The 25,932-nt window shown below is 36.9% G+C and overlaps 1 protein-coding gene across 1 annotated transcript; it reads left to right on the top strand.

Annotated features, from left to right (window-relative positions):
• The first annotated feature begins 1,228 nt into the window (after window positions 1-1,228).
• On the top strand, window positions 1,229-25,211 carry LOC135688112 (uncharacterized). Its single transcript, XM_065204822.2, has 11 exons — window positions 1,229-2,699; window positions 3,905-4,087; window positions 6,163-6,306; window positions 6,838-7,020; window positions 7,831-7,919; window positions 11,435-11,561; window positions 12,741-12,887; window positions 15,339-15,436; window positions 16,071-16,262; window positions 16,569-16,918; window positions 17,403-25,211. Exons 1-11 carry the CDS (start codon window positions 2,463-2,465, stop codon window positions 19,079-19,081), a joined length of 3,429 nt encoding a protein of 1,142 aa, XP_065060894.2. The 5' UTR covers window positions 1,229-2,462; the 3' UTR covers window positions 19,082-25,211.
• The last annotated feature ends 721 nt before the right edge of the window (window positions 25,212-25,932 follow it).

Below are 25,932 nucleotides of genomic sequence, written 5' to 3'. Positions count from 1 at the left end.
TGTTTTTATATAAACTATACATATAAGAAGTATGTCTGCTGATTCTTCCGTGGTACAGTGCTCAATACGTTTGCAGGTAGAGCCTGATATTTCGGAGCTGAAGAAAATCAAACTACGGGTTTCATCTATACAAGCCTGATTCGTTAATAACTAACTCTTCTGGAGATCCTACAAGAGACAATGTTGCTGCAATCCAATATTTGTTTATTTAACTAAATTCACTTCGTTTTGTGTATGAAAAAATTTTTTCCTCCATTATCATTATGTTAATATTAACTTCTAAATCACAACTTCCAAAAAGTCGAAGATTACAGAGCCAAAAAGTAGAAGACGATTGTCTGAACCACGGCCTAAGTTGAGGTTTTTTATCCCAAAAAGTCCCTTTACAACAAGACTGATTCTGTTGGCTTGAAATTATAAATTTCCTTTATTTTTTTTATATTTTTAAGGGTTTACAGCTGTAAGGATTCTGCCCTTTCAGTTTGGATTTTTTAAAATGCATTTACTTTAGTTTTTGGTCTGAAAATTTGGGTTGGAAATTTTTGCTGGCGGAAGGCGAATGGAATTTTTGCCGGATTGACTTCATTTAGGCCTCTTCAAACCGATCTTCAATTTCCAAAAATTGTCCAAAAATGATCACGCGAAGACATTTGTTTTTGAGAGAAAATAAGGATGAACTGAAGGACATGACAAAATTGCCTTCTGTTACTCACGATTTGCTTTTCAATCGAGTATTGCACCCGCTCTATTTGCACGAGAAATTCCATAGACAAAGCATTCCATAAAGAATGGAACACTGAACTCAACGTAAGCGAGAATGACCCAGTACCATCTAAAACGTCTAATTTTTCACCGCTTATATACCTTATATAGCGATTTATTTCTTAACAGCAAAATAAAGGAAAAATGGATTTCGCTCATGTTCGAAGGAAAAAAGTTGCTCGTAGGTTTTATTAAGTTATGTGAGTCAGCAAGAGAGTTTGTACTTTAACCAGTAAAACGAGCTAGATGCTGCTAAGAAATTACGACGGAAGGAAAATGAAATAGGAGGGGGTTGCTTTTAGAAAAGCAAGGTATATGTTCCTTCCTGTTCCATACTTTGTTATAAAGGAAGCAATTATTGGGAGATGGCAATTCTCGTTACTTACGACCTTGATGTTGCAGGTATTTTTAGCGTTACATTTACCCAAAAGCAACAAAAACGTGACCCATTAGTACATTGTTGGCTAGAGGTAGCAATGCGATCTCGTGCAGATCGACGAAGAGAGAATATGTTCGTGTAACAGTAAAACTCGCGTGTTGTGTTACTGCTGAAAACTGCTCACACCACTAATCATATGATGCAATTAAGTAACAAGACTTCATTTAGTCGACTATTGTGTAAGAAAATTACTTACTGTCGACATCAAAAGATTAATATCCGGATAAGGTTGTTAAGATTTGTGTTCTTGATGAACAAGATTGGACGTTTATACCTGTAGCACTGAAGATTATGTTCGTCACCTTTCTGAAGGCAACAGAACCTTTTTGGAAGAAAAATAACCTTTCTGAAGGCAACAGAACTTTTTTGGAGAAAAAAGAACCTTTCTGAAGGCAACAGAACCTTTTGGGAGGAAAAAGAACCTTTCTTAAGGCAACAGAACCTTTTTGGAGGAAAAAGAACCTTTCTGGAGGGGAAAGAAACCTTTCTGAAGAGACAAAAAGAATCTTTCTGAAGGTAGGGATCGACTTTTTTGAAGTTGTCGCGTTTTTCTTTAAAAGAAACTTCTTTATTGAATTTTTTCTCTACCTACACTTATTTCCATTGTACAAATTTTCCCGTTAATTGGTATTCTATGTAATTTGTTGCCATGCTTCTAGGAGAAACTCTGGAGCTTTCAACACCATTAGCACCATCTTCTGGAATTCCATCTGGATCTGATAAATCTGCATTCTAAATTTGATAAACTGCCCTCTTGTTCCCCTTCAACGCACCCTTATTAATCAGGGTTCCTTATACACATGCAGGGCAGGCAGAAGACGACATTTGGCCACTAGGCCTTGCTGTAAAGCTTTAAAAGAATGCACTAATGACGAGGAAGTGAACCAGTTCATGTATCTGATGTGATCCAAAGTTCAAAACTCAAGCAAGAGGCACACCTCGTGAATAGCAGAAAAGTGGAGGGCGTGTGTCACTGGCACTTGCCATAGACCCATTTCCAAATTTTTGGTTTTGAAATGTTTAGCCATTTGCAGATTTTCCTCTTGACAGCCTATCAATTTACCTCAAACAAAATTTTCCCCATCCCCCGTTGCTTCGCCACTTCCCTCCTCAAATGCCCATTCCCTTCTTGAAAAATTTTCTAACCGAAACGAGGCTTTAGTCCAGCGACTTCGAAAGCGATAAACAAGAGATGGGGAGAGGAAGAACTTGATTGTGCATTTGCGAATTTTTATAAGAAGATATTTTTCTGTTTTTATGAATGGAGCTGGATAAAGACCAGAAGATTATTTATGGATTATTATCAGAAGAAAGACTGGAAGCATTCTTCCCTTCATTCAGGTCCCAACTCCATGTTTATAAGGTTGAAGATCTCTTGCATGTCACCAGGAACGATTTGTTCAGGATTGGAGTATTATCTGGGCCGGACATTCGTAGGTTTGAGAAAGTTATCGGAAAAGTGACAAAGAATGCAGGTTTAAAGGGAATTTTTACGAAAGTAAGTACATGTTTGAGTATCTCCCGTAAAAGCATCGACGTAAACCCATTTGATTAAAAATTCAGCATGATTGTGGGGTTCAATTACAAAGAAAATCGTCTAGACAATAAGGCAAACTTTGATTTAACAATTGAGCACTCAAGTCTTTTATTCCAACCGTTGCCGTTTTGCAATCTTTTACAGTCTGTTTTTGTTGTTATTATTGTTGTTTCCCTTCTGATATTAATTTACTTCTTTTCTTTTTTAATATGAAAGATTCCGGTTTTACCTAATTACGAGTGGGAAATCATCTCATTGTCACTGTTATATAAGAAAACATTGCTCTGTGGTCAATGTTCATAGACAGTGATTGTGTTGAACGCGCCACAGTTGTGATTTCCTTCCTCTTGGTGTCGTTTATCCTCTTTCCATTGCAACTTCCGTGTTATTTATGCAGGTCGAATCCTGCTAAATTTTCCTCAGTTTATTTTGTGTGAGTCTGTATCAACATTTATTTTAAGTGCAATGCCCTGAAGGAAGCAGGGAGGTTTGGATGGACAGCAGGGGGGCTTTTAAACAGTATTAACAGATTAGTAAACTTTTGTAATAAAGGCAGTGCTGTACACATTTTGGAGATGGAAGCATATTTAGTGCATAATATGTTATCATAATTCTCATATGACTGTCTAAAGTGCTCAACTTATCAGAGTGATAAGTTAGACTAAAATAAACACTTTATTGTAACACAACTTTGAGTTTCATGTCTAAAAAATCATCAGGTGTATAAAAGAAGGCAAACTAAAGGCAAGCAAGATATAACTGTAAAAAGGAGTAATAATATTTATGTGAATATAAAAGTAAGAATAACATTAAAGCAAAAATTATTTTAAAAAAAATTAGCATGGTGCCTAAGCAGATATTTATGCAAAAATTATCAGGTTCTTACATAAGAGTATTGTGTGTCATGTCTGGGGCCAATTCCTTGTCAGATTTTCGGAAAATGTCCCTTGCATATGCCCTCTTGTGCAAATATACCTAGCCCAGCTAACTAATCTAAACATGAATATGCAATCTGAATCTATTTTTTTGCTGCAATCAAGTTTGATATAATTTTAATGAAATTCTTTAGAAGGGCAGGTATTTGAGAAGGAACAAGACTGCTCAATTTATTTGGCTCATATAGGCATTAAATTTTAATGATGTTATTGTATGCATTTCTTGCCAAGGTCTTACCAAAAAAGCAAAAACAAGGTATTGAAATTCCTGCAACTGTTAGCTTGTGGGAACAGTTTGAGCCAGTTATCATAAAAACAGAGGATCTTAAGCTGCAAGAGGTGTTAGGGTCAGGAAACTTTGGAGAGGTGTATAAAGGGCAATGGATGAGGCATATTGGTGGACAGGAAAATACTGTGAGTTGTTTATATATTTTGTTAAAAGTGGTATACTTCATATGATATGGTATACTGAAGATACATGGAATGCTTCTTAATGATACAAAACTATAAAAAGTAATATTTTTTTTGAAACTCGTGTCATTTTCATGATTCAGTCAATTTAAGAGATTCATTGGAGCACCATAAACTCGGGTAGACATGTTTGACATAGCATGCAAGGCCCTTGCTCTTTGTGTGCTAGATATTCACTACTGGAAAAGATGTAGGTGTCTCAAACTAGGAACCATTTTGGCTGAAAGCCTGTGTTCTAACCACTAAACAACCACACCTGTTCCATTACAAGATAACTCAATTCCTGGTAAATAACAATCAGTTGAAGACAAAGCACACTGTACTGTAAATTGAATGGAGCATGGTTAGCTTAGTAGTTGGGTTGGAATTTGAAACCAGATATTGTAATAAGAAACAATACAGCACAACTGTAAAATGTAATGTGAAACCTTTTTGTTATCCAATCAATAACAGACAATACAGGTCTCCCGAGAAAAGCCTTACACTTGCACACACTTTGCCCTACCCTAAATGTTAGGAATGCTAACTTCATCACTTACTCTCTACATTGAGGCTTGCTGTGAAGAACACTTCTTTCTACCTTCTGATTAGAGGCTAGATGTATTATTTTTGGCTCTTCCAGGTTGCTCTTGACAGTAATGAATAAATTTTACATTTGCCTTACCAGTATACAGGTTAATTCATCAGTTTTTTGGAGTGCCTTTTCAACTTGTTAATTAAGCAGCAAGCATGCAACTAGATGGATTCCAAGGACCAAGCTACAGGAGTTGAGGAATACTTTACTACAATAGAGAAAATAAAACCAAAGACTTTAGGAACTTAGAGAAAGTTTTCCTCACACACCCTATTCGACAACCTTCAATGGAAGTTGGTGGAAATGAGAAGTGACATGCCTCTCTGATATCTCTAATCAAAGGCCCAATGAGGAAAAGGGTGTGCAGCTATAAAGTCATTCAGTTGACAAAACAAACAGGAGTCAGTTTCCCAACATTTGTCACAGCAATCATCTTGCTATACTTTATTTTTGAGATCAGTTCTCTGATATGCAAAAATTGACTGTAGAATTGAGTGCAGGTGTACCGATATACCTTATCTTTTATCTTTGACGGACATATGTAACTTTTCGGCGAATTGGGCAGAGAGATTTTTTGACCCTACCTACTGCAATGCAGATTTCAAGCTTTCACATACTATGCAGCCAGAACATGAGCTGGACTGAGTAAAATGACATTTTGTTGAGACCTGTCCTTGGGACCTGTCAAATGCATATTCTCTGTTCAGAGCTTGCTTTAATGATTTTCAACGCCGTGATAACTGCCTAGCACAAGGTGTGTCCACCATAAACTCCAATCTTTGGGCTCATTTGCCCAAAGAACAAAAAGAGCAAGTCAAATGGCTGAAATACCCCCAATTTTTTTCTTGCCAAGGGCTAAATAGAGGTCAAAGAGACCCTCCTGTAACTTAAAACACAGCTGGAAAAGTTCCAAATTTTATTGAAACAGTTTTCATTGGAAATGATAAATGATATGATTTGATTAGCTACAGGCATATCTTTATTATATAAATTATTCTGAGCTACAAGCCTGACACTCACTACTTTAAATATTTCTCCCAACTTTTTAAAGCTTATACCTTGCTTTCATTAAAACCACATATATCTTTGTTAACATTGTGTGTGGACTGAAAAAATGGCTTGAATTATGAGATTTTTTCAGATTCCAAATACTATGTAACTGGACTTTTGTAGAAATGGAAAAATAACAATAGTGCTCCATCACACTCCTACCACGGTCTAGGGGCACCAAATGCCACACTTGTGCTAATTTATTCGCAGGAAGGCCTGCAACAATTTTATGATTTTGAGCTAGATAAAGAAATTTTATAACAAAGTGTTGCTTGCTCTCCGTCAGCTGTGATATTTCAAATCATTTAGACATCTTCTGTCACTAATCTTCCGATACTTAGTAGCCCTGTTTTGCATTGGAGATAATATTTTAACATATGTTGGATTTTTACAGATACCAGTTGCTGTTAAATGTTTGAAGGAAGATTCTAACCAATCATTTATAAAAGAAGTCTCAATCCTTTCCCAACTTGACCAAAAGCATGGAAACATAATTAAACTTTATGGAATTTCTATACAAGCTGATGTTATCAAAATGGTATCAACCTTTCATTTATAATTGTACATATATTTTGCTTATATTGCTTTTTATAAATATTGCTCTCCAAATTGTGGTTTATTTGCTGTCAATTTTTTTCACTACATTTTATAACGAGCAGTAGTTTTCTAGCCATGGCAGAATGTTAGTAGCATGAAAAGTGGTTTCACAAAGGCGAACTTAGATTTAGCAAAAATTCTATACTATGCCCTGTTTACTAAAGCTAATTTTGATTGAATCCTTTTAAATTAAATGTCTATCTTTTATAATATGAAGTACTTTATTTTGTTATATACACTTTTGTAAAGAACAGGACAGCTGTAAAGCTATAGAGCTTAATTTTATAACAACAGTAAAAATACTCTCTCTGTAAGTTTTTGTATCTATATTTGTATATATCTTCTCAGTTGTCTGATTATTGCATCATGCACAAATTTTGAAGTTCCTGCTGTACATCTCTGCCACTTCAACATTGAGCTCTATGTGGCAGACAGGTAAACTATAATTTTCAAAATTTTCATCTAATTTTAGGTTACAGAGTATGCAGAAGGAGGTTCACTGCTGGAAAAGCTACAGACTGGCCAAATTTTGCTAATTTCATTGCTATGCCAATTTGCAGTTCAAATTGCATCTGGTATGATGTATTTGGAACAAAAGGGCCTAGTCCATCGTGACTTGGCAGCCAGGAACATTCTCGTAACAGCTCACAATCAGGTAGGATCACCGGTATATATTTTGATCAACATGCATAAAGCTGTTTTACAATGAAAATACTGGCCAAAGCATAGGGAGCTGTTTATCCAATAGCCATTGAGGTTTTTGTATTCTTCCTTTCTAAAAAGTAGCAAGCAGCTTCTTGGAATTAATTGAATGGTTATATACATTTTCCAGCAATGAGGACTGGTGCTTTTGGGGTTTCATGTATGGCTTGATTAACCTAATGCATATAATTTATCTTAAATCAAAGTTTATACAAAGGAACTGCAAAACAAATAATGATTTATGTGGTGCTAATTTGACTTTTTGGAAAGTCTGGTCTTGGTTTTTCTGTTTTTCATTTCTGGTCTCTTGTTAGAAGCTCTCAAAGAGTCTCTCTCTGCAACTTTTGTCTTCAGGCAATCGATGTTTATTTTGGTGCATGTTTGCTTGCAAAAGTACTTTCACCAGCTTGCGCCTTAGTATAAAGCTCTTTCTTGCTCTCATCCCAATTATATGATGTAAAAGTAGATTTCTGTATGTGAATTTTATACACGAATTTTGTATGTGAATTGTGGGAGCAGGTTTGATAATCCCACTAATAAGGACAGTGTGATGATTTGCAAGATGATTTTATTGCTCGTCTGAAAACGTCTAGAGTATTTGACTTTAAGATAATTAAGGCACAAAATCAGGGATTATAAGGAGACTATAGTTTTTTAGCAATCCTTAGACAGTCATTTCCTGTCAAGCTTTGCAACGATTATCCAAAACAATTATCCAAATTTGATCTTTTGATTATGTTTTTGTTTCTCCACAATCCTGTAGGTGAAAATAAGTGATTTTGGATTAGCGAAATTGGTTGGACAAGAGAATCAATGGGTAATGACTGCTCCTGAAGCTCTTCCCATAAGATGGTTTGTATTAACTTCTTTTCATGCGGTCTTTTCAAGATTCAAAAACATAGCTGATTGCATTATAGAACAATAGTTTTTGTTTAGTCATGAACAGAAGTCATACAGCTCAAATTGTTCATTTTTTGTTATGTTTATCTAGCGGGGGCTTTATACAGTGAAAATAGAACGGCTTGTACGTAGGAATCTGGAGCACAGACTACTTGTACGTGACACTTGAAACTCGCAGTGTAGTATACTCATTTCAAAATGATGGATCTCAAAGTAACCCCCATTGTATTTATGTATGTTTAACTTCTTTTCCCAAATACTAGTGCCCCTTTTCCAGAACAGTGTTGATAATTAAGGAAAATATCTTATAAGTAACACGAAATATGTGCCTCCTAATCTCCTAAGCAGGGGCGGACTGGCTGGTCGGGCTATTCGGGCGATCGCCCGAAGGGCCGGTTGCTTTGAGGGCCGGTTGATAAAAGTGCAAAAAAATAAATTAGCTTAAAAAGTGAATGCAAGGCAAAAAAGTATACCCACGCGTTGATCTGTTTGCCTTGAATTTTCAGAGGGCTTTGTGGGAAAGAATAAATATACACGCGAGTACTCCAAAACCATGAAAATTATGAATTCTTTATTGTCACCGCAGCCCAAACACACTTCTTCAGGGAACATGTTATTGACATTTTGTTATATTTTCTATTGACGGTATTTCTTTACCTTTGAAAATACATTTTTCATAGCCCTAACCGTGTTATCGTATGAATTAGAGTGCATTATTGAAAAGTGGCTAGGACTGCTAGGTTCATCAAAATCACAGTCCCCGTGCTCTCTGACATCGCTTTCCTTATCGGAACTAAAGCTAATCTGATCAGAAGACTCGTCGTTACTAATGAAATGCCTTTTTCTGCTATTGGTCGATTTGAATTTTCACGTTGTTTCCAGTTCGCGGTGTTGACTAGGAAAGTTTGTTGAAGATTTAAAAATGGGAAATAAATTTACGTCAAATCCAAACCATTAATCGTGCGCGAACTGGACAATTTTCAGTAGAGTGGCAAAACGACTGAACAATTTCTGTACAACATCAGTGAACAAAAGAAATCTAATCCTGTCCACTGAACATTTTTGGCTGCCTTCAAAATCGACTGAACAACATTCAACATCGCTAAACAGGGTGGCAAAACGACGCAACATTTATGCTGGCAAGATTTTAACCTGCCCTGATGTCTTTTTACTTAGCTTTTGCTTGAAGCTGGTCATGTTTTTCCCTAAGCACAAGCTATTGCTAAATGTAATAGATTTAAAAGTCCAAAAATTAGAGTTCACTAAGCGATTTGCTCTGTGATATGAAGCAATAAAGAGGACATACGTAGAACAAGGAAAGAGCAAGAAGACTTCAACAACCAAAGGTGGTGCAGAGAAATTTCGTGAGGAAAAGCTGCGAGACTTAAAAAAGGATTCAGCTACGATACAAAGGTTTTATTATCAAGCAGAAGCCACAAACGTCACAAAAAACAGCAGGGTCTTGCTCTTGCTCCTTTCAATAAACTCATACAAGTGATCGTAAATTTATTAGGCATATAATATCATAAGTCAAATGGACCCCCCGCCCAACAGGGGTATGGTGCTACACAATAAAATTCAACAGGGGTGCCCATGTTTTCTTTTTGGGGTCAGAAATTGACAAATCGATATTTTTGGGCTGCTGAAAATCATTGTGGTTTTCCGGAGGATTAGAAAATTATTTGTCACAAGTTGAGTGTGATAGAAGCTTTTCCACTTTAAATATATAAAAAACAGATTACGCGGTAATTTTTCGCAGCCAAACCTGGAGTCCTTAATGTTAATGTTCTTAAAAAAACACCTGTTAGATGACATCTAGAACGATCACATTATCAACATATAAATTACTGTATTTAGAAAGAGCGTCAAACCAATGAGTTAAAATTTTTGTTTATTTACTATTTTGTCGGCAAATGACATATTTAACATGCTCTGTTAATCATGGTCCATTAACCAGCATTTACCCATGCACAAAATTACTGAATTTAACAACTTGTTTTCCTTACAGACTAACATTTACTTTAGCATTTTCCGAGGAGTTTTTTAATTGCTATTTTTGTGGGCCGGTTTGATCAAAATTTGCCCGGGCCAAAAAAATTAGCCAGTCCGCCCCTGCTCCTAAGTAATTTTATGGAGAACCACCATTGTTCCCTCCCAGGACGAGGGGCGATGCCTATATCTGCTCTTGAAAACTGACGTTTATACAAGCAGGATGATGCCATTTGACCTATTGAACTTACATAGTACCTTCTGGCAATTTGTGTTATCTGACGTTGTTTTTCTCAAAATGGTTCGGCATGTTATTTTATAGCTCCAGAGGCAGATATTGTTAAGAACATAGGTACTTGCCTTTTAGAAAAAAGTGCGATTTGTTGTTAATTTTTTGAAAATGAAATTTCTATTTTTTTAGTATTCTATTTTTTAGTATTTAGTTTTTAGTGACAAGTATTCGGTCATTGCGGTTAATTTTAACAAGCCCCGGTGAAATTTTTTGACCGTTGCCTGTTCATTCAATGAAATCGTACATCGAGATTAGTTAATTTGGGAAATTTTAAAGAAACCCACAAATTCTTCCTACAAGTTTTTATGAACTATTATTTAGACTATGCGCGCTTAAAAGTGCTGAAAGAACATGTTCGATTGTACGCAGTTGGTTTCGATTTGATGACGATTATTTTTACGCCTTTTAGGATGCTTCTAGTGCTAATTTTACCTTCTCTAGCAACCATTGCAATTTCTATGTTTAAAGGCGATTCTGAAAGTTGTCCTTTTTGGAAGTTGTAGCCTTTTAAAGGCAATCTGTCTCGTTGTGGATTGGTTAACGAGAACAATAGCTGGAACAATAGCCTAAACACGATTCCAGCGCTCCGCCATATTTTTTACAATGCGATAAATTAAAGGGGGACTGGAAACAATAAAGAATCCCTTTGTTTTTATAATCAATCAACGTCGTGACAGATTGCCTTTGATATTAGAAATTGATGTAGCCTATTTGTTATTCCTCTATAGAACCTTCCCGTCATGTCATTTTATATTTGACGAGATTCCAGTATTTTTGCGTGAATCGAAATGGTCTCCATCTTCTACGTGATTCTCTTCCATTCTAGAACATTTCAAAGCTTGTTTGAACTGTCATCATTCCATTTCTTTGTAGATTCACATTTGTCATGACACTCTTCGAGTAGGCCATGCTCGATAAAGAATTAGTGTAACCAATGCTTTCATCATTATTATGTCGTGACTTATTTAATCATGATTATATCCTCAATTGTTATTTATTAAATATGAAAAGACCTCAAATTTCTTTTCCTGTAGTTTTGTTTTGCTTTTGATTTTTTGGACTTTCTAGCAGGACCCAGAATTGATAACCTAAGCTTCTTATTTTGTACAAGAAACTTTCCTCGCGCATCTTGCAGTCGTAAATTGAAAGTAATGACACATGTTTTTTATCACTTTTCTGTTCAAAGGGTGGCGCCAGAGAGTTTGTTGGAAGGGAAGTTCACAAGTGCAAGTGATGTGTGGAGTTTTGGTGTTGTTTTGTGGGAGATGTTCACGTTTGGTGAATTTCCGTGGTCTGAATTCAGCTCAAAGGAGGTTTGCCTTTATAGTTTTGCTCATTTTAAGAAGTAAATTAGTTTTTGGTAAATAATTATCTTATTTTGTTACATAAGTAAAGAGAAAAGAGTTTTGGCATGAAGTCAGCAAACTTGTGACAGCTGTCTTTGCTGTTGTCATCCGAGAATCAATTCCAGACTTTATCTGTAAATAGGACGCAGTGATCCATCCTGTCTTATAACTTCAAAGCTTTGAATCCTGTTATCTGATTGCTCAGTCAGTGAACTCTGTTCATTGATAATGCTAACTTTTGTAGAAGACTTTTAAAAAACTGTCTATGAAAAAGAGCCCTTAGATGACCCAGGAGTTAACGAACCATAGCACTGATCACTTTGTACGTAAACAAACTGATCGATTAGAAGTCATTCTTCTAAAGAGGGATGGAAGCAATTCGCTTCAACGATTAACCACCCATTTTTTGTGTAATGGACGTAAATAAAGAGAAAGACGATCTTCTTGGGATTGAATAGATCGGTGCTCTATTTCATATTATCTCATGTTACATTTTTGTGTTTCAAAAGGTAGCTGTTTAGCATTAGGTATTTAGAAAAACTTTAATCATCATTAAAAATTAAAAATTAAAATTAAAAAACATCATTTTATTGTATTTTATTAATACATTATTGCTGTTCTTGTTTTGTTTTGAATAGGCCGTGTACAATTTAAATTTGTATTGTGCTAAATATATATCAATATAAAGAAATAAAAATTTAGTACTAAAATAAAAAAGAATTAAGAAATTGAATGCTAATACCGATCTTAGTTTGATATAAAATAATGAAACGTAATATATAAAATAATGAAATAACAATCTCGACGCTCGTTGGAATATATGCCTGCCATGCAATCCATGTACTTGCCTAAGTCGTTGAAAAAATTTTAAGTTGAAGGAACATAGCCGAAACACGCCTTATTCTAGGAAGGAGTTTTAAATTTTTAACTTCCTGGTCGGATGAACGTTTTATGCTTTTTTGAGGTTTTACATTTTTTCTTTGAAATGTTTTACATCTGAAAACTCATCCCTTAAACAAGGTTTTTTATGTAAGTTAATGGTATATAGGAAAAGCCTATTAGTACTAAAAGTCTTCCCCCTGTTCTGTCTCAGCTTTTCTGTCTTGCCAATATGCCTATTTTCACTTTTATCGCTTTATTTTCAAGGTTATCGAGAAAATTAAGAATGGAGAACGCCTACAAGAACCAGACTATTGTCCTTCAAATATTTATACGCTCGTTATGAAACGATGCTGGGCTGAAAATCCAGAAGAAAGGATGAAATTCGAACAAGCTAGATCTTGTCTTGTAAATGTAAGTGTCATATATTTTGGAAATTTACTATTTGAAGCAGGACTCGACAAGAATTTCCCTTCCCGGTAGCAAGCCAATGACCAACTTAACCTTCCTTTTAATTTTTTTCTCAAGGCAAATGCAGAAAATGAATTGTACCAGTTCAATCTAGTTCAGTTCAACAAGCAATGTCGTATTGCCTAGCTGAAGTAGAACAATTTTGATAAATAGCTAGCTACGCTCCATTGATAAATGATGGAAAGTTAAAACATGATTTTCCGTGCAAATGTAGAAAACTCGTAAAAAAATTTGAATGTCAATGTTTTCTAGCATTACTTTAACGTCCCCCTGGATTACTTCATGTTTACTTTCGTTGCTAAATAGTTTAGTGTAAGTTGAGTTATCCATTTAAGGTTGGAAACTTTTTTGTTCACGCCTACGCCTTTCTTGGTAAATTTGATGGTTTTAGCTTTGTTTTCTGGATTGTCATGTTAGCTCAGCGAATGTCAATTTAGCCTGCCTTCGTAACAAAATTGTTTGTTAAGCTGACCAAGTGGTTAGTTCAGAGCCTCTTTTACTGATAGGCCATACTGGTTAAGTATAGGCCTATTCCATCCAACAACCATGGCACCTATCTCTGCTATTGGTGTTTTATATTTGATCGATGAATCAGCTATTGCTTGCAGGACCATCTCGATTTCATTTGAAAGCCCATTTTTTGCTTGAGAAAGCCTGGACATCAATTCTTTGCTGCTTGCTCTTGCAAGCTTCTTAACATTCATGCCTCTTGGCACGGTTTCTTAATGTTTCACCAACATCCTAAATTGTGTCTCTAGTATCCCTGCGCCCACTTCTCAAACTTCTCGATTGAACCTAATATTGGAAAATCCTCTTTGAAAGTAAACTTTGTTTATTTAGTAACATTGACTCAAAATTTTGACGGGGACCAACTAAGCCTAATGGACAGGGACGTGCCGTTTTGGTTCAAAATTTGGATTGATAACTCCGCAAACAAATTGTGTGTGTCCTTTGCCCCAAAATCTCATTATAACTAATATTTCTTACATTCCTGTCTAACTGGCCATTCATTTTGTTAATGCTAAATTTTCCTCCCAATAATTTTGCAATATTTCCCTAAAATGGTACCCATATTTCCGCCTATACACCGATAGTTCGGCACTTCAGAGAAAAGGTACCTCTAAAAACTTGCACCGTTACCGTACCTCAAACCTATAAAGGTACCCTCTCCCGCTCTTTCCCTCCCTTTTCCTTTTTCTTTCCTTTTCTACTTCCTCTTTCTCCATTTACCTTTCTGCGAAATTGAAGCGTTTCAATTTCTTTCCTGGTAGCGCTATCATACTACTTCAATATTTTGACCTTGGTTTGAAGAATATTTTGCAGAAATTGCTAACAGGGCTGAACAAATTGGCGAATGGTCGTACGATTGCATTTAAAGATAAAGCTATTGTTCATTAAAATGGTATGGCTCGTTACGGTAAAACAACCAGAAAAAGAAAACGGCATTAAAATCTAAGGATAGAAACATATTAAAGTGGATATTTTAATTCAGCGAAGAGGTCGTCATTCAGAAAAGTCTAAATTGTCATCCAGAAAAACATTTTGATCCCTGGCTAGACCAACCAAATTTTGTCAGTAAATTTTACATTTTTAAATATGCTATGATAAAAGATATGCTTTTTCGTTGAAATGGAAAAGATAACAAGGGTTTTGTTTAACTTGTTTTCATAAGGTTATTTAAGTAATCTATTTAGAATATATGGTTAGGTTTCCTCTTGTAAAACTTGCCGCAAATTTTTGTATGTCCCAATGTTTTGATATTGAGGCAATACGTGGTTTAGTTATTCAGAATATGGTATTTGAGGGTTACACCTTCTAGGGATTTATTTTAAACTTGGAGCATGTCTCAGTAGCTTCTGTTAACGAGTTTATGTTGGAAGTCTTTTTGTTCCATGAACATTATTAAATTCTTTTAAGAATTCGCAATCACCTCGTGTTGTTATTTAAGTTTTTGCAGTCAGTGCTGTTGCTGGCTATTGTGCTCAAGCTGGGGTGCTACCATCCCAAAGTGAGTGAGGCAGCCTTTCTTTGCCGACAGGTCTGAAAATTTGCTAACAAAGCATCCGTTCATAAAAAACTCCTAGTTTGTACAAAGAAATTTTTTTCCAAGGGGCAGTCGAACCCCACCCCTCAAACCCCTATAGCAATGGCCCTGTTCGCAGTGAAATGTAAAATTGTTTTACTTAACTTCAGTCACGCCAACCTTTATCGTGCATCGTGGACTCTATGATAAGCAGTTGTCTCATTTTTGTTAACCCTGACAATTTTTCAATCTTGGCACTTTTGTAGATATGTTGGGACAGGTTTACTTCATGTCTGTGATGTTAGATCTACTGTTGTGAGTCTCTTTTGTGATATTTCATTCTTGGTACACGAGCATCTTTTTGCTTCTAGATCCACCCAACATCAAGCTTTGCTGTATCCTATCGAAAAGAACTCGGAAAACTCCATTATTCAGTCGGGGATATTATCATAGCTATAAAACCACACCAGTAAGTGCTTTACAAGGTAACTTTTTTATAAGTCTTATGTATCAAATCGTTTTTTATATTGCTGCGATCGATGCCACGAGTAAAGGATGAACCGGGTGCTCTTGAGCTGGGGAGTGGGTGTTCACAAAGAAACAAAGTGACAGTTTTTTTCGCGGACAGTTGTTTCAAACAGATCTTTCTTCGCCTGATTATATCTGTCATAAAAAGGAGAGTACCCATTTATCTTTAAATGTTTCGATTCTCATTGTATTTATGGTTCAAAAAGCAATCGACGAAGACGGATTCATTGATAAAATCCGGCGTACAATGCTCTATTTTTTAAAGCATCCCACATTATTTTCTTCTACTTTCGTTGGCAAGAAAGCAAAACACAAAAGTTGGCAAAGCTTGTGATGCAATTGCTAGATGGAAGTCATGCCAGTGCAACTGCTGTCATCCCGTTGTCTTAAGAAGAGAGGGGGAGATATTTTTTGGTTTCAATGTTTTATTGAAGATCACAAATGCTGCACTGGTCTCAAAGCAATTTTGGATTTCTTCTCTTGTCCGTTGTTCAACACCCTAGACCTAAAATATGCAGTTGTGCATCTTTGCGCGCCGTTCATTTTATATTCGTAGGTTTCTTTTGCTTTTTCAGGGGAAGCTCTGACTTGTGGGTTGGCCAAAATGAAAGAACATTGGAATTTGGGACATATATTAAGTCCGAGACACAGCCACATCTGACAAAGATTCCTGCAGCTTCACCCTCGCATCTAAGTCCTGATAACGGGAACCCAGCGACTATTTCAACCACTTCTTCTGTGACTTATGTCGTGCAAAAGCAAGAGCGGTACGTTTTTCATATAAACAATAATTCATCTTGAATTATTACTTCATATTACAGTTTTAAGTGTTCTTTTCAACGAGCAATGCATGCTTTCTTGAATGGCCCTTTACAAGCTGTTGCTTTTCGGACATTTTCTGTTCTTTTCATGGTCATTGTCCTTCCCACTGTCTCTAACCATGCAACCGCCATGTTTCCAGGCTTTATAATTTTGTAATTGCTTAAAAAATTAATTTATCTCTTATGATATGTAACAAATATCCTTGCAAGATAGTTTGTTTCCAAAGTGTGAGCGACGTTTGTGTTATACAGGAGCCAGCCAATCGCAGTACCGAACGAAGAAAATCATGCTCGGCATCAAAAACAAAGTAGGCCTGTATCTTTTGACTCGTCACCGCCTTCAAGGAGCCCTCCTTCTAGGAGGCCGCCCTCCATGAGCCCTCCCTCATGCAGCCCACCCTCCAGGAGCCCTCTGTCCGTGTGCGACGAGTCCACGCCCACAGATCGACCGCCGCTTCCTCCAAAGAGGGAAGACAGAAAAATGCCCGTGGACGACATTTTTTTGAATAAGGATTATTTATCCTCTGATACTGAAGCTAGTTTGCAGAATGAAGAATCTTTATATTCAACAATTGATGAATTGAAACGTGAAGTTGATGGGGGTAAGTATTGTTGATATTGCTTTCCAAATGGCGACGTTCTTAGCTTTACCTTATTTGCACAATGTAGACCATTTCTTTGGTTGCTAGCTAATCTTGGGTTAATATTTCAATCTATACAGTCGATTCTTTCACCTAACAGGTTAGTTTAGCAGAGAATAACCATAACCCCTTGCATACAACGAAGCATATCATCAAAAACTTCATTCAACGTTTAATTAATGAAAAGTTTAATTAAATAGTTAGCCGTTCTGCTATTTAGTCGTGTGGAGCAAAATTTGATCCAGGTCAAAAAAGTTTTAGGTTGTTTAGTGTTGTTTAATCGCTATGCCGGAACTTAAGAAGTTTGAAAAAGACGTTTTTACGGTATGTCAATTTTCCTAGCATACAATAGATTATCCACCCATTTTTACATATGCACATGTGTTGTTGATCATCATTAACACTGTTCAGTTAGGTTATTTCTGTAATTGATTTCCTCAAACAGGTCAGAACCTGGATTCAAATGGGCAACCGAGACCAGTGCCAAGTGCTGACAAACTAGCGTCTGGAACTGTACAGCGATATCCATCAATGTACGTGAAAATGCACGAGGGAGAGCAAAACACGAGTGATAAACAGACTCATCCAAATAGAAAACACTCGAACACTGCAGTCGATACGGCGCCCCAACTTCCTTCTCGGCGAATGCCTTTCGATGGCTCGAAGCCTCCAGCTCTTCCACCGAGAAAAATCTCCTCTAGTATTCCTACGGAATCATCAAAACCAACAGACCATAATGTTGAAAAGCCTGGTCCATTGATGTCAAAGAGCGAAGCGCCCACTCCTGATAAACTACTTGAATCAACGCAAAGAAAAATATTAATTTCGCAGAACGAAAACCAACAGGTGATGCAAGCAATCAAGCAGAAAGAGGCCAAAAACACCCGAGCTCGAAATGCTTCTGGTTCCAGTTTGAAAGATTTGGAAACAGAATTTGACAATTTAGCTGTCCGAGAAAAAGCAAAGAAACCCCGAAAGCCTCCCAGAACATCTAAAACTTTTTATTTTGACGATTCTTCTTTGCAGGAAACCTCTCCAGATTACGAGAACAATCTAGTTTTCCAACTAGATCCATCCGCATGGTCCAATTCGGCAAGCAATAGACAAGAAGACATTGTTGTGCGCTCTCGTCCGCTTCCTGCGAATGGAGATTCAGAATCTGATCGTATTGGTTACGCAGGTGTTGCTCCTAGTGAAGGCGTTCTGTTGAAGTTGCATGTGCCTAAAAAGAAATATGGCTCTGCAGAACGTATGAAGAAGCTGCGAAAGACGCAATCACTAGAGTCAGTCTGCGTTGAGCAAAATGAAGGGTGTCCAAACGCGTCGAATCAAGCTGAGAGAGCACGCTCAAAAACAAATTACTTGGACGCTGGATTTTTCAACAGCTCTATCGATAGTGACTCATCTGAAGGCGACGGAATGTTTGGATCTAGTCTAGACAGTATTGGCTATCAAAAACTCGATAGTGAATCGAAGGGCGTTGCCAAGAGAAGGACGATATTTGGTATAAAGCTCAGAAGGAGAAGTAAGAAAGACAGAGATAATACCGAAAGAAGAAAGTCTTCAATTGAAAACCTAGCTCAGTTGATCACACAGGTAATAGAGGAGATGCCGCTAGCGTCTCAGGCAGATGCTGCCTCTGCTTTAGAGATATCGAGGTTCAATGTTGAGGATGCTGTGAAGTTTCTCAAGGTGAAAGAATTGGTTAAGCTAGAGTTATGTCCTCAATCCACCTGCCTTGATATGTTGAAAACGTACGATTGGAATGTTCAAGAAGCGTCTTATGCAATTAAGATACATTACATAATGGCCATTTACCTTGATTTGTCAATGGAAATGGCTGCTAAGTTATTACGAGAGAATGGCTGGAATATCGCCTTTGTTTTGAATTTACTGAGAATACCAATGTACTTAGAAGAAAGCAAAGAAATCGGATTCACAGAAAACGAGGCTACCAAAATGTTGGCCTCGTGTAAGAATGACATTGATATGGCGTTGTGTTCGTTGAAAGTAAAAATGGTTGCGGATATTACGCAGAAACCGCAAGAATACTGCAGGAAAACGCTGGGTCATTGTCAGTGGAAAGTCGATCGTGCAGTGAACTTTATAGTCGAGTCTGGCTAAGTATCTGGCGTTACCTTGGCAACTGCTAAAACATCTTTTCCAGGCAGTACTGGGCAGCAATTCTACTTCATATCATTTTTCAATTGTAATTTTATGACAGCATAGGCACGGGTTTACATTATGGATACAAATATTTTCGATTTTTGCTTTTATGATCTTCTATGCAAATTTTGTAAAAAAATTGATTAGAGTGAAACATCAGATAATTTAAAGTACAGGATATATTGTATTTTGGGAATTTGCAAAATCTCTTTAAAACTTGTGTTTTTGTCTTTCATAACTTTTGCAATAAAGTTTTCTTTTTAAAAGCGCTGATTCACCAATATCCTCACCCAATTTTTCGACTCCTTTTGCCTTTTCTTGAAAATTGGATCCCTGAAAAGTATTCACGATATTCGCCCAGTGGAAACCAAGCTTTAATGCGAATATAACCCTTTTCACGGTTTCTAGCGCCATTATGAATTAGATGAACAAATTGGCACAATAATGACACGCAACAAAAACAAAAATTATACCAAATTCTCAAAATTATTTAAAAAACATTAGATAGAGTTTTTTCAAGATGTATTTGCCATGATCTAAACTTTAAACTATATATTTTTGAGGATAAACAGCTTACAAATATCATTTTGTCTATTTTCTCTGTTAGGTACAGCCTAAAGTTTGCGTCGTTCACAGGACGGCACGTTTCTCTATAAAGCAACCACCTTTTCGTATCAATCAAAGTCCATATAATAGTAAACATATTGGATTGAACTCCTTTCAGTGCCAAATTTCTTTACTATCTCTGTAGGTGTTACTAAAATCAGTTGCTTTATCCTTGGTATCGGGAATAAAATGGACATGCAAGGATAACCCTCTTGGTCCGTCACAGGCTAACCTTTTGTTGGTTTAACGAAAATAAATATGATGCGAGATATAAAAGAAGAAACTGGATTACCTTCCAGTGTATGCAGTAAGCTGACATTTACTGGTCAGTAAGATCGTTGGAATACTTCAGTTTGAATATCAAATCGATAACGATAACGATCTGCTTTTCCGCTATCGAGCTTTGTGTTGTCATGATTCCACCCAATAAAATTAATTGCTTTGCCATTTATTGAAAAAAGTCAAGTTGATTACAAACTTTTGTGCCCATGCAAGGTTGTAATGTTAGAGGGGCTCAGGGGGCTGATCCTCCTTTGATTATATTACTTTGGCTATTGTTTTTTCGCAACATATTGCGCAAGTTACCCCATTGCTATTTTGATAGCACTTCACCCAAACCCACCAGCCTCAGGCCAGTAAAGAGCAGACATAAATAACCCAAATAAATGACGTTATTTGAAAAAGTCAGAATGCCCAAATAAATGACGAATTTTTTTCAAAACTGTATCATGTTTTCAAAGTAATAACGTGTTTGTACATGGATAAGGGCATTGTTAGAAATAATAGTTGTTCTCATTACGTTATTTGGTAGCATACGCTCTTTATCTGTGGCTGGATTGTTCCTAATTTGTTCTTAAAGGGTGTAAGCTGTGCCATTGCTAGCTATCGCGCTTTAAAAAGGTTTTCAGGCCTCGTTTGCTAACAAAGAGAGTGCGATATTCTTTATTTGCCGACAAGTTTGAAAATTCACCGAAAAAGCACCTCTAGATGGCATAAAGAACCTCTTTTTAAGACAATACACTTATCAAAATTACATTTTGCAGTAGCTCAGCCTCAACTTGTTCTCACTTTGTTCTTAAATTTTAACCAAATTTGAGGCTCATGTTCTTACAAAATTGCTCTTATAAAAGCGAGTGTATCCCGGCATTACAAAATGAAACGATATACGTCTTGCAAGTTCAGTTTTGCATGACCAAATACCTGGTTTTATACGTATTTTCAAAAATCCTAAACGCAAAAAACTTCGTCGTGACCAAATTTCGTCTCCTTTTGAATTTCGTCGAAAAAAATTTTGTCAAAATATTTGTCCGAAATTTTGTCACGACGAAATTTTTTGTAGTCAATGTACATATCTCTTGAGATGATTTTAGGCATGAAACCAATAATATGAAAAAGTCTAACAAATTGATAGCCAACTTCCCTACTTCCTGGGAGGGGCTGAGCCCCCCAAATTTTCGCCAGGAGGGGCTCAAGCGAAAATTTACTACTTACAATAATTATTTACAAATCAAAGAAAGTCGGTATATCCGGGTCTTACAATTCGTTGGCGCACAGCGTGTTGCACAAAACTAGCTAAGATTTTTTGAGTATAAAAATTTCAATTTTGACTGTTGCACAGACAGTTTCTGGAAATACCACAAGATGGTAGAGCTACAAAATAAGGAATGCTGCACTGTTAGAACAAGCAGAATATGACCTTAAAATTTCAAATTTTTTCAACAAAGAGGAGATAAACCCATTCCCTTATTGAAGGGAAATTTGGTGAGGGAATGCTCCAGCGATTTCTTAAAAAACGTTCTACCTATGTTTTTTCTTACGTTTAGGAGACGATTGCTTACCTCACCTCAAAACAAATGTTAAAAAGTATTTCCTTCACAGTCTCTAACAGTTTTTTTACGAAATATCACCAGGAGCCGCACCGCATAGCAGTGCCATTATAGGCTCTGACAGGGTGTATGCCACCCCATTTCATTTTATTTAGAATCATTTATGCACGATAGGTTTTCAGGGGGCCGTATTGAAAACTTTACGTATCATAAATCTACTAAAACAGATAATAATTAAAGGAAACTAATAACAATCATGTGTAGACTAATTGCAATCATAAACTATTTGAATAAAGTTACAGTTAATAGTAATAAGCTTCTGTTAGTTAAGACAAAGGAGAGAAATCTAAACAATTGCTGTAATTCGAGACAAAACTAAGATCATGGTGTTAGGTCACGTGATCTTGAATGGGCTGTCTTCGTCCTCAAAGATTGGAAAAGAGGTAAATATTCTCAAAGAATTGAATGCCCAAAAAGCGATGATGGTAGCAAAAAGAAGCTTAAAGCATTGAAAGAACTTAAAGGGCAAATGATTCTTTTCAGAGTTCTAGCCAGTTCAGCCATCTTCTTGGTGTTCTGGTTTCCTCTTATTCCTTGTGAAGTTTTTCCTTGACACTAGCGATTGTACCCTATTTGCCATCATCTTTTCTAAGTATGGCGAAGAGGAAGCGGAAGAAGACGATTAGGAAGGAAAAGACGAAAACAAACAAAAGGATGAGAAAGAAGAAGAATAAAAAAGTAGAATTTTGTAAGAAGAGGAAAAAGAAGATGAAGAAGAAGAAGGAAAAGAAAAAAGAGAAAGGGGAAAAGAGAAAGAAAGTTATATGGAAGTAGTTGGCTGTTGTGTCACGGCCCTTTTGCCATCGTGGTCGCGTCTTTGCGCTTTATTTAATACGGATTTGCAACTTTTTTACCCCTATAATAGGCCCCTAGGACTTCAGAAGCATTTAATCTTTTTAAAAAGCTTCTTAAGACATATTATTTTTAACTAGCTTTTAACTCTTCATAAAGTAACTTTGATACTTTTTTTACACGGAGTATTGGACACTAAAAAGCGCCAACGATAAACATGTTTTTATTCGATAAGCAGGTTTTTTTGCACTCCTTAGAAAAGCTGGATCGCCTTCGGCGTCCCCTGCTTGTCACTGGTAGGGTATGTACCCCCTGATCCCCGGCCACCACACCACTGATCAGTAACCACGCCTGCGAAACAATGAAAATTTACATAGAATAAGGCAAATAGAAGGTAAATGTAAACCCAGAATCAGCGTTGAAGTCCGCTGGACCGTTTCTCTCTTCACAAAAAGGGGAGTTCGCCGGTGATGTCCATAAAAACATAGACAGCTTGAATATGGCCAACCCGTAGGCGACATCCTTTGCATTGCATATCATGGCTGTTAAAAAAATTTTAAAGAACAAAAATTTCAAACTGTTAATTGATAAATTTTCATATGTCGTGAAGCTAAAATTGCTAAAGTCAAAAGCCTGCATTGAAAATATGCTATTATGACATTAGAAGGCCTACGGCCTAGCCAGCTTATTTTAGGATCGGCAAAATCAATTCTGTTAAAGACCTAACTTGTATGTCTTATTTCAAAGTTTCAAAGCTGAATATGCGAGTCATCAAATACTGCTGCGTTCCACTTCAAGATCAACATTGCCTATCACAATAACAAAATTTCAGCTACCGTGGAATTGAATTACTTGGGGCTAGTTTGAATTATTTTGAGCAAGGAATGCAGATACAAGCAGAATTGGCCAATCAGACGGCAGTCATCAATTGAATAGTTGAGTCATGAGCAGGGGCGGACTGGCCCGGGTGGCAAAGTGCCTATCACTGCCCGGGCCCTGTGTAAAAAGATTTTTGCCGGCCCTTCCTGCGTTGGAGAAAATTTTTTAACATGAGGTGAAAGACTTAATGCCCTAGATTGATTATTTTGCGATTAAGCCCCAATTCAAGCACTTCAAACCACCCAAACCCTGGTTTCCGTTATTTAGGCCATGTGTTAAGTCAGACGTGGATCCAGCCAAAATTTTGACCAGTTTCGGGGTGTTTTTCCCGGTTACGGTTCTGTGTTGTTGGTCCATGATAGATATTGCCAAAAGTTGCTTTTGAGGTTAGTAAAATGTGATTAATTTGCCACACTTTATCTAAATTGCCGCAATTTACTCGGTCCATTTGATCATCTTCTCAAAGACGGGTGGCTGGAGGGTGGGAGCTGAAAATCAGCTGAGAATCAAGTTTAATGATATAGGAGGACCCACTGGTTGGGTCCGACGCGAAAGAAAATTTTTGAAATTCAGCCTTCTAGAATGGCTAAAGATTCATCTCCCAGACTAAAATTTAACAAATTACTATAACCCTCAGAACAGAGAATTCAACGATCTTCAAAAAAACGGCTTCTTGATTTTTAGGACAAAATTGGGAGGGGCGGAGTCATGCTAAAACGTTAGTGACAGACGTTGAGGTAAGAAAGGGAGGGTGACCTTTGGTTCAAAGTGCACATATAATTCTTGAATTTTTCTGTCTGTCGTTTAAAACCTAATATGGCATGAGTAGAGCAGTGCGAATGTTTTATATTTAGTTTGTCAAATTGAATTTGTAGAAAAGAAATTTGATATGATCTCAAGAAACATATGGAGAGGAAAACTGTGACTTCCAAGGTGGGGATTCACAAAGAGAGAAAGGACCCCAAAGTCCACATCGACACCCTTTATCAAAAGGGTAAAAGCTTGCCAACTGTGCATACCCTGCGCATTCAAAACTTTGTACCGACGCTCATTTTATTTTTAATATATATTTATATCTTTTATCATATATAACAATTTTATAAGAATATGAGCATCAAAACTGGTCAAAAGTTGGGATCAAATTAGGAACAAGCTAAGGCTGAGTTACTGTTTAATGCATTTTTTAACAACATTTTATCCCGAAACGAGGATTTTTAGCCATGTGTGGTTGCTTTTCGGTGAATATTCAATCTTATCGTCAAATGAAGGCTGTCTCACTCACTTTGCTGACAAATAATGCCTGAACACCTCCCAAGAGCGAAAAAGCTAGCAATCGCACTGCTTACACCCTATTGATTAAAGAACAAATTAAGGACAATCCACCCTCGGATTTTTGCGAAAATTAAGAACAGTCAGCCTAAACCTAAATTTACTGGTTTTTCTAAAAAAATTAGTGAATACAACATGCACCTAGCAGCATACCCTTCCCTCTACAACGCGTATAAATGCTTGATGACACTTAGCTGCACCCAAGTTTCCTTTGAAAGATTATTCAGCGCTACTGATAATTTCAAAAGAAGAGAAAACTTTCCACTTGATTACGAGCAAGTCATTGGCAAATTTGCTGATTCATTTGCACTTCTTCGAAAAGAGTTGAAACTCTGAGAATTTAAATAAGTTTTGATCTTGATTCTTAACTCTACATGGGATTTAAAGCCTGTTTACACGTGTAACGTGTGCATGTGTGCATGTGATGTCATGTTCGAAGGCACATCTGTAGAATCATGAGTTTTCTAATGGTGTCATTAGGCAATGCTAGATAATGACGTATTGCTTGTGCTCGTCATGTGATGACATGTCACGTTTATCAATAAATTGGAAAACCGTGATTGTTCGAAGATTAGAGAATCGGAATATGCACTAGAGACACGTCTGTTTCTGTTGTCCGTTCTGCCCGGTCATAACACACGAGAGGAAAGGTATGGATCCAATTCGGTCCGCGTTTACGAATTAAACTCGATATTCTGCTGCTGTTTAGCGTATTGCTTTATTATCAATTTTTATTGAATCGATCGTATTCTAAGCCACATTTTTAGTGGGTGTGGCTCAATTTTTCCCGCAACGCCCTAAACCGGGCCCTTGAGTTTTCTAGCACCCTGCGATTTTGACGCCAGACCGCCCCTGGTTTCGAAGCTTATATCTTGGCCATAGTGCTGGATCTCTCTCAGCCCGTCTCTTAATATGGTCTCTCTCGCACATCAAATTATTGATGCTTGGCGAAATCCATGGTACATGTGCATGCCCCGTCTTAGCGGTCCTTTTTTTCAACGGGGCATGCACATCCAAGACAGCGAGAAAGAGATCGTAGAAACTGTTAGCCATCCTATTAGGGTCATCCGATCTACACGACATAGCCATCTCCCAGTCAATACTACGCAAGTCATTATAAAAAGAGTCACGGTCATAATTTTTCAAACTGCGTGACTCTGTCTTAAATTTCACGTCATTGACATTTCACGTTTAATTTTCTAATACCGTATGTCATATTGTGGTCTGTAATACCGATTTTTACAGTGGTTGTTGGGTCTGTTTGAAGAAAGGTGATCTATTAACTAAAAAGTTTTATTAGGCTCTTTATCTTTCTTT

Source organism: Rhopilema esculentum, chromosome 19, assembly GCF_057945365.1.
Source record: "Rhopilema esculentum isolate cy_ngs chromosome 19, ASM5794536v1, whole genome shotgun sequence".
NCBI classification, from domain to species: Eukaryota; Metazoa; Cnidaria; class Scyphozoa; order Rhizostomeae; family Rhizostomatidae; genus Rhopilema; species Rhopilema esculentum.
Note: the sequence above shows the minus strand (reverse complement) of the source record. Positions and strands in the feature narration are given on the sequence as shown.

Excerpts from the sequence above, each read along its gene's own strand:
- LOC135688112 (XM_065204822.2), top strand. The coding sequence starts at position 2,463 with ATGGAGCTGGATAAAGACCAGAAGATTATTTATGGATTATTATCAGAA. Across the intron at positions 2,700-3,904 it reads TAAAGGGAATTTTTACGAAA|GTCTTACCAAAAAAGCAAAA; the intron begins GTAAGTACATGT and ends TTTCTTGCCAAG. Across the intron at positions 7,920-11,434 it reads GAAGCTCTTCCCATAAGATG|GGTGGCGCCAGAGAGTTTGT; the intron begins GTTTGTATTAAC and ends TTCTGTTCAAAG.